This window comes from Danio rerio, chromosome 15 (genome assembly GCF_052040795.2).
Source record: "Danio rerio strain M-AB ecotype USA chromosome 15, GRCz13ab, whole genome shotgun sequence".
Lineage (NCBI taxonomy): Eukaryota > Metazoa > Chordata > Actinopteri > Cypriniformes > Danionidae > Danio > Danio rerio.
In genome coordinates this window covers 29,227,501-29,243,249 of record NC_141035.1, presented here as the reverse complement: position 1 = coordinate 29,243,249, position 15,749 = coordinate 29,227,501, and the positions used below count along the sequence as shown (strand labels likewise).

Sequence of the window (15,749 nt, the reverse complement as noted above, 5' to 3'; positions counted from 1 at the left end):
AACGCGTCATCGTGTGCAGCAGCACTTTCGCGCGTTTGGAGAGTTGGCGCGAGGACACCATTGGAGGAAACAGGAGATCGATCAGTTCACGGGTCTGTTGGAGTCTTTTGTCGTTGCAAAATTTAATCTTCCCTCCGCTATATTTTTGTGAAAAGATGACTGTTAGACTGTCGGAAGGGGCAATTGAGGTGAGTTCACAACAGCAGAGTTATTTTTAACCATCGCAGACGTAAACATGCTAAGTGAGTTAGCCAGCCACAAGTTTTTCCCCTGCAGTTTCAGACTATGACAGGGGAATTTTATCAATTTATTATCACAGTTTTGTGTAACGTTAGTTTTTCTTATTAACGTTAACAGCATTTTGCGATGATTAAGTCTTAACGTGTCAACACAACGTTGAGACGTTTTTTTATAAAAACGTAAACGATACATAGACGTTCATAAACACTCAGTCGGGTTTATTGTATATCATTAACTTTATGCAAAATGGAGTTTTAAATGTGTATGAAATAAATAAGATATCTAAAATCTCCCATGTTTTGATTTACAGTACGTGGCAATAAGTGGCTTTAACTTAATTCTTTTGTTGTGTATTTTTTCTTTGCAGTCCCTTTCAAAAGGAACTGAAGTCAACAACCCTATTCTTCAATGTGTGGTAATTGTCAGATTCTCTGTACATTGTTTACAATCGATCAAATCATTTCATTTCAGCAACTTATTATAATAATTTTCAAGATTTGAAAGTTAAAATGCAAGGGACCTCCATCCCCAAAAATAAAATGCATGTGATTTCTTGTGTTTAGAAATTTAACCTTATACTGAGAATATCCTGGATAATATAATACTAACTTATATTTGCCATTACATGTATTATATTTATTAAATTTAGTGTTTATTTTTATTTATGTTTTACATTCGTAAAAACCCAAGTTTATGGAATAATCATTTTATATATTATATTTTTTATTTTTTTATTATTATTTTTTATTTTTTGCAGTTTGCATACTAAAGATTAAGGTTTATGTATTATGGGTTATTTTAATCCAAAGTTTTTTTTTTTGTTTCATTTATACTGATGTGTCTCGATATGATGTTTTAATGTAATACACATCTCCTAAAAATATCTTAACTTCTTAAGTTTAATAAAATGCTTTTTATTTTCTTTCTTTTTTGTTACTGTTTTTATCAAAGCCATTGTGCCCCATTGCAGTGATCTGAAAGTCTGAACAGATTAAAAAGCTTTTGGAAGAATAATATCAAAGCCTATATAGCCAACTTTATGAGGGGAGTAAAATATTTCAAAGATTAACATTTGATAGCCACAATTTGTAACATTTTAATAGGCTTAAACAAAAATGTTAGTAAGGTTAACAGACAGTTAAATTATTTATTTTTATTTATTTTGTTTTTGTATGTGTCATATCAGTTTTATTTTTGTAATTTATTTATTCATGTTTCATTTACTCTTTTTAAAATATATATATTTTTATAAAATATATATTTAGTTTACATATCCTTTACTTTTTCTTTAAGACAATTTTATCACCTATTTAAAGCCGTAGTGTCAAATATATAGAGCAAGACTTAAAAATGTTAAATATTCTTCAGAACATCCGCAAGATTGATGGAGGTAATGGTGTGTCCCGTTTCCGTGTCATGATGAGTGATGGGCTGCACACTATGTCCTGTAAGTATAATCAGTCTACAGAAGTCTGTTCTTTACATTTATTGTAATTCACATGCTTAGGATGTGTTTTGAACTTTTTGTGTTATTATTGTTTGTTCAATATTTTTGTTACATGCACAGATACATTTCCAAATAGTGTGCATATGTCTTCAAAGATAATTTAAAAAAACTCAGGAAAGCAGTGATTGAAATGTGTTTGTTTATACATCTTTGTTTATGTAAACATTCTAGTCTATAAAACTATGCTGCATGCTTAAAGGGTATCATGAAACCATGCATTCCTATATAATATGGTCTATTTGTTTTCCTGCATACAGCGTTCATGCTGTCCACACAGCTCAATCCCATGGCTGAGCAAAACCAGTTGGCCACTAACTGTGTTTGTGTGCTGAAAAGAAGCGTCACTAATGTTCTCAAGGATGGACGGTAGGCATTCAGCGCCAGGTCTTGATCTCATTTTCTTTTTTTCACAGTTGGTGTTAGCAGGCTTAATAGATTTTATGATGGGCTTTTCTGTGACTTTGCTTTTATATAAGATTTTGTACAAAGAAAAAATGTATTTAAATTAAGTAAAAAAATTATATTAAGTTTAAAATTACATATTATAAAATATGCTTAAAGTAAACTTTATTTTTTAATGTAATTTTTTGTTTTATTTTTGTTTTATTTTAAATTGATTTATTTTATGATAGCAAAGCTGAATTCTCAACATCATTAATCCAGACTTCATTGCATTCTTTCATAATTATTTGAATGATAGAAATTTAAAAAAAACTTTTAATTGAAATGCATGTACACTTTTAAGATTTTATTTAAGCAACTTGAGCAATTGAATGATAATTCAATAAATTGTTTATATTTAATTTTTAAAAGATTGTATGTGCTTAATAATAATAATGTTAATCATTATAAGACATGTTTATTCTATTTTATTTTTTTGTGGCTGTAAAAAGACGGGTGGTGGTTATACTGGACATAGAAGTGCTCAAGTCTGCTGACCAAATGCCGGGAAAGATTGGAGACCCGACTCCTTACGTTGAGGGTGAGAGTACATTTGACATGTCTGATATTATGTAAAACTAATTTTGTTGTACCCAATACAGCACTAAGGGCACATATTCACTGAAGCATTTTTACACAGCTGACATGTTTGCATGATTCTCCTCCTGTTGGAGCTTTTAAAAAAACACAGAGCTCTCAGTGCTTTGCTTAAATGCACGCTCAATACCTCGCCATGCTGCTGATTTTATTGAAAACTGAAAAAATATGATCAGCTTTAAAAAAATGCTTGGTCGGACATGTGCTCTAAGGCTCTTTTGCATGGCCTTAAAGTAATCATGTTGGTGCAATGTTAATTGTTTTATTTAAGGTCAGTCAAAGGCACCGAGTACAGCTCCAGCTCCAACTGCACGTCCATTACAGCCACAGAATGGAAGCGATGGTAAAGGCATGCACATAAAGTGGCTTTCAGGGTTCATTTATTTATTCCACTCCCTCCACATCTGTGCTTTGGTTTTTTCAGTTTCACTTTAGTTCTGGCAACTGAATATCATTTATGGGATATTTTTTAGCTTCCCATTCAGAAGTGTTTTTTTTTTAATAGAGATTTTTTCACATTTATCCATTTGAGTGTTTGTAAGATTAAAAAAAAAAAAAAGATATTACTATAAAACGGTTGGCTTTTCAGTGGTGATTTGCATTGGATTACAATCTTGACTTGACTTGGAACACAACTCGCCATGACACGTTACTTTGCATACTATATGTCCTAAGCAGTGTTCAGAAATTGAATTATTGTTTCCCCAAATCATATTATGTTGCAATAAGTACTCCATATTTACCACGATGGTCTACCATTTCCAGGTAGAAATTGGAAGTGCAGATTTGTGCATACTGTAATGGCTAACATTTTTCACAATACATTGTGTGTTGGATTAGAATTTGATTAGAACTGCAAACCCAAGTAAAAGTGTTAAAGTGTTTGGTTATTTACTTCTGAATGCATAATTATATAAACACCTGAGATTACTCAGCATGAAGAACCGTGAAAGGCAGATTGTCTCACAGCTGCGTCTACAATAGAGTAGAAAATTAAATATTAAAGAAATGTGGATAATGTAAGATGATTAAGGCACGTAACTAAGCAATATGATGGTCCATTAATGAGGAAGTTGATTGTCTCAGGGCTACCATAATCTTCTGTTACACACCCAAAAGTATATACTTTTTCGTCACAAAAAATGTTTGTACTTTTAGGGCTTGGTATAAGTAGATGAATTGGGATGCAGCAACAGATTCCCATTCTCTATACATCAGCACAGTCTTACTGCATACAGCATGCACTGCTACAGATCTTATCCAGTAGTAGCTGACTAATGTTAGGAAATTTTGAACTGCTAAAGTGTTATAAATGATCAACTTTATACCAGTGGTAACATTGGTTTGAAAACCCATAAGTCTTTTAAGTGTTTAAATGATAATCTAATCGTAACTATAGAAACCAGTTTGAAAACTAACCACTAATCAACAACTTTCTTTAACTGATAAACAAGCTATTCGATGAATTGAAAAGTCAATGCTGCTGCTGTTGGGAAAGTTTTAAACTTTGTATACTGGAAAAAAGTAGCTGTAGAGAGGGTAGGAATTTTACTATCACCTTCTGGCATTATTAATGCATATTGACTGAAATGACTGTAAGATTATTTATGTTAAGTATTTTATATTACATTTGTATGTTTTTATGACCTTTGCAATCAATTAAGTAATTAGTAATACTACCCTTGCTAAATTCAACATTACTTACACTACAATGTTTAACCTATCATTTTGCTCTTATAAATGGTATGCACACTTTGGTTTGTGTAAGTTATAACATTTTTTACCTCTGTACTTTCACAAATTTGAAACAAATCTAACCATTTAACATTTTCTGAAAAACATAGATTAAAGAAACCTTATAGGGGTTTGCCATAAAAGCTAATTGTCGTGGAAATAGCCATAGAAACTAGTATAGTGTTTAAAAAAAAAAAAAAAGAAACTTTCGTAGATTTCCTAGCTATAGTTTTTTTTTCTCTTCTACTCCCATTAGGTTCAACGTACAGGCCTTCTGCTCAGAGCTTCGGGAAAAAACCCATGGCTGCTCCCAACACTCCTGGAGGCAGCTCCAAAGTTGTGCCTATCGCCAGCCTCAATCCATACCAGTCAAAGTTCGTATAAATACTAATCTGTATTTTTCATTTATCTGGTAGTCTTTTGCATGTCCATTTGTTGTAAATTACGTCTCATTGTTAAGTTCAGAACATTACATTCAGCTTATTGTTTTCTTCAGATGGACCATTAGAGCCAGAGTCACTAACAAGAGTGCCATCCGCACATGGAGTAACTCCAGAGGGGATGGAAAACTCTTCTCAATGGAGCTTGTGGATGAAAGCGTAAGTATTCCTCTGCTGTGCACAGATTAGAATCTTGAAAGGAAAATAATTATCATTTACATTTAACTTTTTTTTTTATAGGGGGAGATCAGAGCAACTGGATTCAATAATGAGGTGGACAAATTCTTCTCCCTCATCGAGCAGGGGAAAGTAAGCTTTTCTAATCACTTGTGTATTTTTTGTAGAAGTAGAGCTACAAAAATTGACTGCATTTTCTGGAAAATAAGTTGTGTCTGATTAAGGTCCACAACTACATTGCAAATTTACACTATTAAAAATTGCTTTGTGTTAAACATTTTTCAGACACAATAAAATGAGAATTGTTGCTTTTTGTAATTGTCATTTAAAATAAACTACCAGTAACAGTAAATGTTTACAAATAATTAAACATGTTTTTTATTATAATTTTTATTTTAGTACTGTTAAATTTAAAGAATTTGATGTGAAGTAAGGGAAAACAAAATACAAATTATAAAATGAAACTAAGTACAGTTGCATTTACTGTAAACATTTATTAGAAATTTAAAATCTTAACAAGATAATTAAACTGGCATGTAGGAATAGTGCTTTATTAATACTATTGCCTCTTTAATTGCATTGAAAGTCCCTTTGGAATGCAAGTCACTGTATGTTTCAGGTGATAAAAACTTTCACAAGAAATTTGGTATCAGAATCAATTACAGGGATGTAATAGGGCTGTGCAATTAATCGAAAATCCGATTTCGATTTTGGCTTCAAATGTTTATGAAACGGCATTAATCGAGATAAACGATTATTGCATCATATACCGCCCCCTTTCCAGCTGTACACATTTGTTGCTCTTAAAAGCGCGAAAAACTGCGTGCTTATGTATGTGTGGCGCGCGCACACAGAAGCATGTGGCTGGTCAGCATTCGATCTCCTTCGCACACTGAGCGCAGACATCTAAAGTCATCTTAACGTGAGCACTTTAATGGTCAAAGAGGTGTCAAAACGCAGTGTTTAGTGATTATTCAAATTGACCCTCATTTGTGTTATAAACAAACAAGTTGAGAATTAAAAGACACGTGAAAGAGAAACCATTGAAGTGGCAGAAATATCCCTCCTGCCGCCTGTATTTATCATTAACCAAACAACAAGGAGAAAATCCCTCACTACTCTTAACTGAAGAATTTTTGTCGCTAAAGTGTTTTTCTTTAGGGGGAAGACGCTTAAAGCACAATTTGTTTGTCTATTTGCTTAGTAGACAGTTTGTCTATTCTATTGTTTTTTTTTAATCTTTCCTTTGCAGGGTGGAAAATGGCTGTATTTATACAGTTGAAGTCAGAATTATTAGCCCTCCTGAATATTAGCAATCCTTTTCCTGCCCAATTTCTGTTTAATGGAAAGAAGTTTTTTTTTTTTACTTATTTCGGAACATAATAGTTTTGATATCTCATTTCTAATTACTAGGGTTGGGCATCTAAGCTATAATGCCGATCCGATACGCATCTCGATACAAAGAATACGATTCGATATATTAGCGATACATTTGTGACATATTGCGATGCAACACGATACGATTCACACCCATATCACGATACAATGCGATAATTCCACACTAACTAATTAGATCAAGTTTATGAGATTATGTGAAAGAGGATGCTGTGCCATTGAATGAGTTTGATTATTTATTAACCAAGCAAAACCAAGACTTTTTTACAAACTGCCTCTTCTCTCAGAGCCAGAGTGTCAGTTTACAGTAGAGGGCCATTTTAGAACCTATAGCACATATTATTTAAGTATTTTCAAGATAAACAGAATGTATAAGTGCAATATATATTATAAATGTATATATTTGCACTCTTTCAAGATAAAGGTTTATTATTGCACAACAAGAATTGTTATTTATCTTTTCAACTATGAAAACGAGTTTTACAAAGATATATTTTGCCTCTGAATATTCAAAACTTAAGGTCGTGAACTAGCAGTGTTATGCTGCTTTGAAACATCACTGTCACTGTCAACAACAGGCTGATAAAAATATAACAAACCAGCAATCTTCTTGATGTGAGGTGGTCATACTACCCACTGTGCCACCGTGACACCCATTATTTTTATCATTATTATTATTAATGTTATTATTATAATTAAATAAAAATTTACAGGAGGAGGTGTTTAAAACCTTCGTTCTCCGTGACACTAGGCTGAATATCTTTGCAGATGAACAATGCAATAACATCCGTTATTGGCATAGAGCGCACAGAACTGTTGCGCATGGAAAAAAAAACTTGCAATGCTTTTCTCACCACTTTTGAAGCTGGTAGCTACAGTTGAAGCAGTGCAGGAAGCCGGGGATGTAGGAACACTGGAAGATGCTTTCACAACAACACCGTGGCGCCGCTTCAAGTGAGATTTCAGATTAGTCGTACTGCCTGCGTATTTACAGATGCGCGGCACATTTTGCAAATTGCATCTGTCCTGTCAAGTCGTCCATCCTTAAATCCATAATGTTGCCATACTTTAGATTTAAAACTCAGTGGGGAATAAAATGTCTGTTTTGCTTCTCGCGCTTTCTGAGGGCGCACCACTAGCTTCATCCGCACACCTGATACACTGAGTTGTAGTGTAAGTGTACACATCCGCAAATCCGTTGCTAAGGCATACTTTATGTAGGTCGATTAAATTATGCACCGAAAACAGGTTGACAGCACTTGTTAATAAATAAAAAATACATTCTATGTTAAAAATATAAGCTGTATCTTGGAAAAACCGATTAATCTCGCAAAAACCGATGCATCTCGATTTGCTTCCAAAATTTCATTCATCCTCTGATGCTCTACCGATGCACGCGCATGACCGCGTATCGATACATATCGATTAATCTTCCCATCCCTACTAATTACTGATTTCTTTTATCTTTGCCATGGTGACTGCACATAATATTTGACTAGATATTTTTCAAAATACAAGCATTCAGATTAAAGTGCAATTCAAAGGCCTAATTAGAGTAATTAGGCAAGTCATTGTATAACGCATTGTATTGTAGCATTGACGCAAGTCATTGTAGGAGCGCTAATAATTTTGACTTCAATTGATAATCGTTTTGAATAATCGTGATTGCAATTATAACCAAAATAATCGTGATTATGATTTTTCCCAGAATCAAGCAGCCCTAGGATGTGATTCTTCTGTATAATTATGCAATTACGTATTTTTCGGGTTTGAAATGGGTTTTGGATGTGGGTTCTCTGTGACATTTATCATCATCAAAGCAGATGGCCTGATGGTGTCCCCCTTCAGTGTTCATCATTGTGCAAAAAAAGGAGTGGTAACTGATTTATTCCGGTCGTCTTTCAGGGATGAAATTGTAGACCTACCTCGGCTACTCTGTATATAATACAATGATATTGTGTAGTCTTATAATGTGCACATATGACGAAGGTGCTGACACAATGTAAGATTATGAAATCCCTTTGAATGCGTGTGCGGCTGTGCTCTTTTTCCCTGCTCACATTTCCTCATCACTATCGGGTGCACTCTATGTAGATTATAAATAAAGCCCAGAATGCACATACATTAATACCTGAAAGTTTCATAAGTTTAGATGATATTACAAAGTTAAAAAAATATATTTTTACAATTAATTAAAAAATTTAAACTATTAAAAAGCATGGACCAAGCCGAATAAAAGTGATAAACGTTTTAGCTATATATATATATATATATATATATATATATATATATATATATATATATATATATATATATATATATATATATATATATATTTTTTTTTTTTTTTTTCAGGATGGGTTTTAAAGTATATTAGGCTACTCGATTCTTTTGGACCTAATATTTTTACAGTTTGAATTGTCGGCTGACTAGTAGTTTATTTATCACATGAAATAAATATTTTGTTAAATTACAGAAAAAATTATATTCTGTGGACACGAGAACTAACCGAGTTAGGGGCGGTGTGTGGATCTGTCGCAACGTGAAGTACAAAGTATAAACCTATGAAACATTACTTAGGTGACTATTAAACTGATAAAACAGAAAATAAAATTGAAATTGTGTGTTCCATATCAAACATTTATATAAAGAATATTGTTTATTATTACTTTGAAAATTATTATTTGTATGATTTTATTTATATATATATATATATATATATATATATATATATATATATATATATATATATATATATATATATAAAAACACAAATACAAATGTATTTACGGAGGGGCGGGGGTCTCTTCTTCCTTCTTTTTATGTCCTGGGTTGATCACATGCCTGCAATTCGAACACTGTCTGTCAACCATATTCCTTTAGGACTACCAACACTGCATGTTTTAGATATCTCCTTTATTTGTCACCCACTAGAGGGCTGTGTCCAAAATCGCCTACTACACAGTAGGTACTGCATTTATACCGTTCTATACAGTATAAATGTAAGTAGTATGAATGGAACTCTTACGTACTGCATCTGCCATTTTGTCGTGATCACGTGACCTACCTGCTTCAGTTGCGTCGCTTCACTCCCATTCATGAATTCTCTCGTGGTGCTTAATGGGATAGCGTAGCGTTCATCGGATGCGTACTTCAGCATATCACCGAAAGTAGTAGGTCATTCGGGTACTTCTCACATATTGGTTTTTGAATGCTATGAATTTGGACATACGGCTCTGCGTATATACTGTTTTTAGCGTACTAAATTGTATGGAAGTATGCAATTTCAGACACAGCTTGGGTATTATAGTCTCTGTAAATGAGCTCGTAATCTTAGTCAGGTGTCTTTGGTTAAGGAGACATGGAAAATGTCCTGAGCTGGTGGTCCTCCAGGAATGTGGTTGAGAAACTCTGAGTAAGAACATATCAACAACGTGCCCTAAAATGTTTCCTAAAATTTTTTTTCCTCAGGTCTTCTACATCTCCAAAGGCACCCTTAAGATTGCTAACAAACAGTTCTCCTCACTCAAGAACGATTACGAGATGACTCTCAATGGCGAGACAAGCATCATCCCTTGTGAGGATAGTAATGACGTCCCCATGTTGCAGTGCGACTTTGTGTCCATTGCAGACTTGGAGTCTCGGGAGAAAGACACCATCTTGGGTGAGAGCATCTTCTCTCTGGCCTCTGCCATTGGTATAATCAATAACCAGCATTTTAATAATTAACTGCACAAGAGAGTGTGGCACAACTGTAGCGTAACAAATGTGTTGAGACCCAGGAGGTTGTGGTAATTATAACATTGATGATGAACGCAATATTAATAATGCTTATGACAGTAATGGCCTGTGGTGCAGATTGACTTTGTGTCCCTGTCGGGTTCTAGCAGAGAAAGACGCTGTCACTGGTAGAATGAAGAGTCAATAAGCATGCCTCTAATTATGGTAATGGCAGTCGGAGCACGCCGAGGTGCAGCGGGTGTATTTCTTATCCAAGATTTGAGTCAGGTGCTGGCAGTGATTTGTGAAACGCTCGTAATGGCAGCTAAATGATTCATAACAGCGTCTGATATGAGAGGATTAAGATGGCGCGCTGTAATGGAGCATTGACGGGTGTTGTGGAATTACATTCTGGATGAGTAGTATAGTTATCCCAAACCTGTTTACCCTTGATACATTGAGGGAGAAGCAGTGTTGTGAATTCGTACGGCATGTGTGTGTGTGTGTTTACAGATGTGATCGGAGTGTGTAAAAATGCAGAGGATGTGGCACGCATCATGACCAAGAACAGTCGTGAGGTATCCAAGAGGAACATCCAACTGATTGACATGTCTGGCAGAGTCATCCAGCTGACCATGTGGGGCAGTGATGTACGTAACTTGATCCATTTTTATTCATTTTACATCATACTGTATTCAGTGCTTTATAGTACAGGTAATCTGTCAAATATTTGCAGTGTAATGGATGATTTTGTAAATTGGTTAAATATGATGTATTATTATTTTGGACCATTCATTTTGTACTTTGTTTTTATATTATGCATTTATAAATCAAAGATTGTATATCCTGAATGATATACAGTAATTTACAGATGTTTGGACTTAACTTAAGATGTAACTTAACACGAACATTTGCATTCAAAATGCAGTTAAGCAATGTAATGCTCTCTGATATGGTTATAATTTATAAAGCTCCTATGATAAAAGTCATCTCTTTGAAGCTGTTTAGACAGAACTGTGTGCAGGTATAGTGTGTGAACAGTCATTAGGGTGATATAAAGACATTAAGGCTTTTTTTGTAATTTAATTATTTTTTTTTCAATTTCCTGATGTTAAAAATGGGATCAAATCCCTCCCATTTTAACACCAACTGCAATGTGACGTAGGAGTACAGTTTTCCCGCCTGGCGATTTGATTGACTGCCATGTATTAACATATCTCTGTAGTAACGCGTATATATAACATATAACATAATATCTATTCAGTAGATGGTATTAACATGTATCCTGTAACATTTGCTGTGCAAAAACAGTGCAAAGTTTGAACTTTGTAACATTGTGTGTGACTCGTTGCAGAAAAACTTTAATTATTTCCACAACAAATACATCAAATAATCATTGGTAAAGTTCTTACTGTAGTATTTCTCACAATCAGAGATGGCAAAAGTACACACATCCTTTACTCAAGTAGAAGAAGTACAGATAATGTTTAAAAAGACTCTGGTAAAAATTGAAGTACACACTACACTCAAGTGATAACTACACTCAATCAAGTAATTATAGGCTGTTCTTCTTTACTTTTACTTAAGTTGAAAGTACTTATGTAAAAAGTATACCTGTTTTAGTTTCACGATAACCACACCGCACATCATGTATACATCTTCACAAAATAATTAGCATTTCTATATTTTGTTAATATTAATGCTAATTTTCACCAACAAAGTATTCAAGCAACATCACTACAATATTGTCCAACAACACTGCTCAAAATGTTGCCACCTGTCATTACTTGGACACAAAACTTAACTTTACGGCTGTTAAGAACAACAGCTGCCTTGTTTTACCTGTGATCTGATCGACCAAAACGCATCTTGTTGCTCGGTATAAACATGACAATAATCGCAGACTCCCTCTGTCACATCCACATTAGCCAATACCATGGTAAGCTTAGTAAACAAGCCTACTTGCGCTGCAAGTAGATCAGCTGTTGAAAAAGCCACACAAAGCAATTGACAAAGAATAGGTTGACTGAATCAATAAGCATTCAAATTGTGCAATGACAAGAAAAATGTAGATCGCCTCGCAAAACACATTAAAACGAAAGTAACAAGCCTGATTTAAAAAATGTAGAGTAAATAAATACAGATATTTGTGTAAAAATGTAGGGGGTAAAAGTAAAAAGTTGTCAGAAAAAATGTAGTGGAGTAAAGTACTGATACCAGAAAAATCTACTCAAGTACAGTTACAAAGTATTTGTACTTCGTTACTTCCCATCTCTGTTCACAATATTCTGAAAAGTGTAATAAATCTGGGGTGCTTTTGAGCTGAAACATTAGACACATTCTGGAGGCACAAAAGACTTATCTTAAATCTTGAAAAAGGGTAAAATTAGGTGCAAGTGAAATAATCTGTTGTTTTCTATTATACAATACATTTTTTCAGTCCTTCAGAAAGCTTTGCTGTTTTGTGTTTTGACTTTTTTTTTGTCAATGCTCAATTTTAATAATAACTTTTACACACTGGGGATTTCATCACACTACTTAGCAACCTCCAGAATATAATTTTTAAAGGTTGTATCATATCTCTAAGTAAACCATATATTTTTTTAGACGTTATAAATTGAAAGAGTTCAGACTGATGTACTTCATCTTCAATTTTCAGTCTGAGCAGATAAAAAAGCTGCAATGTTTATATTGATGACAGTACTCATTAAAAAAACGTATAACTTTGAGACCTTCATGAATCAGTGATTTAATGCATGCATACCCATCTGTTATTGCGAGGATAACTTTGTGATGATGAGCATTTATCCATCTGTCTTAAACACTGGATTATTGAAAGTATGCATTACTCAATGCACAAAAGCTTTAACACATAATGTCAACAAACGCATGTATGCTTATATTCTCTTTTTTATCTGATGGCATTGAAAACCTTAAGATATTCACTTTTTTTTTATTTGTTGATGTTTATAGAACAAATAAAAGTTCCCAGACCTTTCGTCGTCAGTCATAAGTTATGGTCTGTTACTAAACTGATATTAAAAAAATGGTCGTCAGTGCCCTGTAGATATGATTAATCGGTAACACTTTACAAAAAGGTTAATTAGTTAATGCATTTACTAACATGAACTAATCATGAACAACACCTGTACAGCATTTATTAAGCATAATTGAACATTTACTAATGCATTATTGGCATCCAAGTCCATGCTTGTTAACATTAGTTAATGCACCATAAGTTAACATGAACTAACAATGAACTACTGTATTTTCAGTAACTAACGTTAACTAACATGAACAAATACAGTAGTAAATGTATTGTTCATTCATGTTAGTAAATGCATTAATTACCATTAACTAATGAACCTTATTGTAAAGTGTGACCGATTAATCTCTTCATTATGAGTGTTTGTTGATTATTAAGCAATATATTGCATCATTGTTAAATAAATGTATTAATTCATTATTGACCCCATGTGTTTGAATTAACTTAGTCTCTGCTGAATTGGAATCCTTATGAAAAACATGTAATCTAGCCCTAAATGATCTACTACCAGATAATGTTCTTTAGCATTGGGAAAATCTCCCCTTTTCCATTACAGCTGCCAGATGTCGGCTTCTATTTGACATGTCGACCATTCTCATTTCATCAGGATTTGCCATGAAAAACCACATTAGCTCATGATTCTTTTGCACTGTTGCAAGTAAAATGTGTTTGCATTTTTCGAAGGAACATGAATTCACTTTGTCAGCGCATAACAATTCCATCGTCCTTTCCTTCTGCAGGCAGAGACGTTTGATGGCAGTGGTCAACCCATCTTGGCCATTAAGGGTGCAAGATTGTCTGACTTCGGTGGGCGTTCTCTCTCCACTCTCTATAGCAGCACAGTCATGATCAACCCTGACATTCCTGAGGCGTACAAACTGCGGGGCTGGTGAGTGAATTTTCTCAGTTTCTCTTGCACATTGTGCATTACGCCACATTTGCTGTTAAGTGTTTGTCCTAGACGAAACAGATGCGTTCTGATGCTCCCCTGTTTTTATTTCTCCACTTGTGAGAATTGGGACGAGCAAAGAGCAGACGCTAAAATGCACACTCCAGAACTCCGAGAGCGTGAGCATGCTCATCCCTTTGATATCAAGATTAGCTCTATCAGCGGTGCTCTGGTGGGCTTTGCATTCAGGCTGATATAGGAATGCAAATCATGGCTAATCCCCTGCCAAGATGCTCAGTTTTCCCTTGTGGACTCGTGTGACTCGGGTCCTTTGAGAACAGGAATGTTTATTTTTGCTCTGGGGATGTGAAACAAGGAAGATGGGGAAACGACGGAGCTGAACGCCTCATTGAGACATGATGGTGTTATAATGCTTGTATACAAGGCAGCAGCACTGAGTATATGATGGCTGCCTGTGTTTTTGGAGCAGAGGGGCTGTCCTAATCCTCGTACATTCTTATTCGCTTCTGACTGAATTGGAAAAAAAACTGTTATGACTCATTTAATGTTTCCTCTGCTTCCTCTTGCCAATTTAGGTGCGTGTTGGGACTGCCAAATTTATAATTATGAGGCTTAAAATATCTCAGATAAACATGTCACAGTTATTGCATAATCACCAGATTGCAATTGAGTGAACTGCAATCATTGCGCACTTTCAGTTGCAAGCAGATATAAATTGCCATCTTAACAATGAAGTCTAAGATGAATTGCTTTTTATAAATGTATATAGTATATTACATAACATTGTTTAAGGAATCTTGTACCATGAGTCTTCTGGGTTTAATGTTGTTTCAACATTCCTCAAAATACACTAAAATCATGCATTTTTGAACAAAATAAAATGAGTAAATGACACTTAGTTGTTTTGAGAAAATAGTCCATGTGCTGCTTAAAGAATTACTCATTCCATGGGCATCAGAGCAACTGCTGTTCATTAGAACAACTAGTGTGACAGCTAGAAAATGTTCACGTTATATAAACAAAACCAGTTATATTGTTAACACATGGGGCTTTTAGACACATTTGCTTTTGAATTTGGGGTGGTGCTACCACATATTACACACTAATATAACACTTAGATTTTTGCACATTGTGTTTTTAAGACTAAAACAAATATTTACAAGATGGAATAATTTTATTCTTAACAAAAAGCTCTACTATAAACTGTGTTCGAGGAGTCTTAAAAAGTCTTACATTTTGAAAACAGAATTCCTAAATTGACTTAATTATTGACTTGTAGGTCTTGAATCGTTTTAAACCGATCTTAAGGCGGATTTATACTTCTGCGTTAAGCACACTCTTATGATATGGCACAGCCTTCGTGCAGTTGCATAGCTCTCGCCATGGCTGACGCTGATGTGCACATCTCAAAAAATGTAACTACACATTGCAACGATGCAAAGCGCAAGCTCTGGTTGGTCAGCTTGGTAGCGCTGATTTGTGGCAGCGGGATCGAGAGCTGCGCGGACCCATCGGAGCGAGTGTTTACATGTTGAGTCCTCT

The 15,749-nt window shown here is 34.4% G+C and overlaps 1 protein-coding gene across 2 annotated transcripts in view; it reads left to right on the top strand.

Moving 5' to 3' along the window:
* The first annotated feature begins 30 nt into the window (after nt 1-30).
* Nucleotides 31-15,749, top strand: part of rpa1 (replication protein A1) — a 40,649-nt gene continuing 24,930 nt past the window's right edge. The window contains exons 1-12 of one of the 2 annotated variants that reach the window (NM_199811.2): nt 31-188; nt 608-655; nt 1,609-1,687; nt 2,005-2,113; nt 2,641-2,729; nt 3,057-3,128; nt 4,776-4,893; nt 5,016-5,118; nt 5,200-5,268; nt 10,003-10,195; nt 10,765-10,901; nt 14,038-14,186. In NM_199811.2, the coding sequence (NP_956105.2) occupies nt 156-188; nt 608-655; nt 1,609-1,687; nt 2,005-2,113; nt 2,641-2,729; nt 3,057-3,128; nt 4,776-4,893; nt 5,016-5,118; nt 5,200-5,268; nt 10,003-10,195; nt 10,765-10,901; nt 14,038-14,186 (1,199 nt within the window). In that variant the 5' untranslated portion in view covers nt 31-155. The remainder of the gene's footprint in view (nt 189-607; nt 656-1,608; nt 1,688-2,004; nt 2,114-2,640; nt 2,730-3,056; nt 3,129-4,775; nt 4,894-5,015; nt 5,119-5,199; nt 5,269-10,002; nt 10,196-10,764; nt 10,902-14,037; nt 14,187-15,749) is intronic. The other variant, XR_015508369.1, reaches the window with a different exon arrangement.